Consider the following 1,190-nt stretch of genomic DNA (forward strand, 5'->3'; position numbering starts at 1 on the left):
CCCAATAATTTCCCTTCTGGGAGTATATTTAGAGAAATAATCTTAAAATAGAGAAAACGTTATATAAATAACTTTTATAAATACAAATATTTATATATCTTTATAAATAAAAAGCTAAAGATAGAGAAAGCTTTAATCTTTATGCATAAAGCTGTTCAGTGCAGGCCGGGCACAGTGGCTCACCCCTATAATCCCAGCACTTTGGGAGGCTGAGGCGGGCAGATCATCTGAGGTCAGGACTTCGAGACCAGCCTGACCAACATGGTGAAACCCTGTCTCTACTAAATACAAAAAATTAGCCAGGTGTGGTGGCGCATGCCTGTAATCCCAGCTACTTGGGGGGCTGAGGCAGGAGAATTGCTTGAACCTGGGAGGCGGAGGCTGCAGTGAGCCAAGATCGCACCATTGCACTCCAGCCTGGGCAACAAGAGTGAAACTCCACCTCAAAAAAAAAAAAAAAAAATTAATTAACTGTATGTGAATTTAAGTAGCATGAATCAGTTAACTCTCTGGACCTGATAATTTCACGTCAGATAATTTTCAAGGCTTCAGATTTGTAGGCCTGAGGGAAAAAGCTTAGAGGCCAGTTACTTTTAGTAAGAACTTACTATGACAAGAAAACACATATATGCTTCTCAACACAAATGTTTAAGCTACAAACAAAAAATATTACCTCTTTGAAATGAGACATCCAGTTTGCCAAGGTAAGGTGGGAGCTCCTTTAAAAGACATGATCAAAAAAAAGTTAACTCTCAAAAAATAATAAGATTTTAATGTCTTACATTAAGACACAAAGATATGCTTTTTCAACATATAGAAGAGTAAAACACTACAAAACATGTTTACATAGGCACCCTTTAGCAGAACATCCCCAACAGCAAATTAACCATATTACTTATGTATGTCATCTACAAAAAATATATCTGTACTATTTAATATAGACCTTTTCACAATAATATACAAAGATTTCAGTAGAAAAATGTCAAGAATACACAATTCAATGAAAACAAAAGAAAAATAACTAACAATTAAATAGATCTTTAAACTCATTAATAATTAATGAAATGTTAATTAAAATTTAATTAGCAAATTTGGTATTATTATAATGCTCAATACTAGTAAATATTATTTTTATTTTATTTTATTTTATTTTTGAGACAGGGTCTCACTTTATCGCCTGGGCTGGAGTG

General features: G+C 33.8%; 1 protein-coding gene across 1 annotated transcript in view; it reads right to left on the reverse strand.

Annotated features, from left to right (window-relative positions):
- Positions 1 to 1,190, reverse strand: part of GDPD1 (glycerophosphodiester phosphodiesterase domain containing 1) — an 82,616-nt gene that overhangs the window by 39,832 nt on the left and 41,594 nt on the right. The window contains exon 3 of the mRNA XM_011979256.1: positions 674 to 719. Within this exon, the coding sequence (XP_011834646.1) occupies positions 674 to 719 (46 nt within the window). The remainder of the gene's footprint in view (positions 1 to 673; positions 720 to 1,190) is intronic.

The sequence above is a fragment of the Mandrillus leucophaeus genome, unplaced genomic scaffold (genome assembly GCF_000951045.1).
Source record: "Mandrillus leucophaeus isolate KB7577 unplaced genomic scaffold, Mleu.le_1.0 Scaffold20, whole genome shotgun sequence".
In the NCBI taxonomy this organism is placed as follows: Eukaryota; Metazoa; Chordata; class Mammalia; order Primates; family Cercopithecidae; genus Mandrillus; species Mandrillus leucophaeus.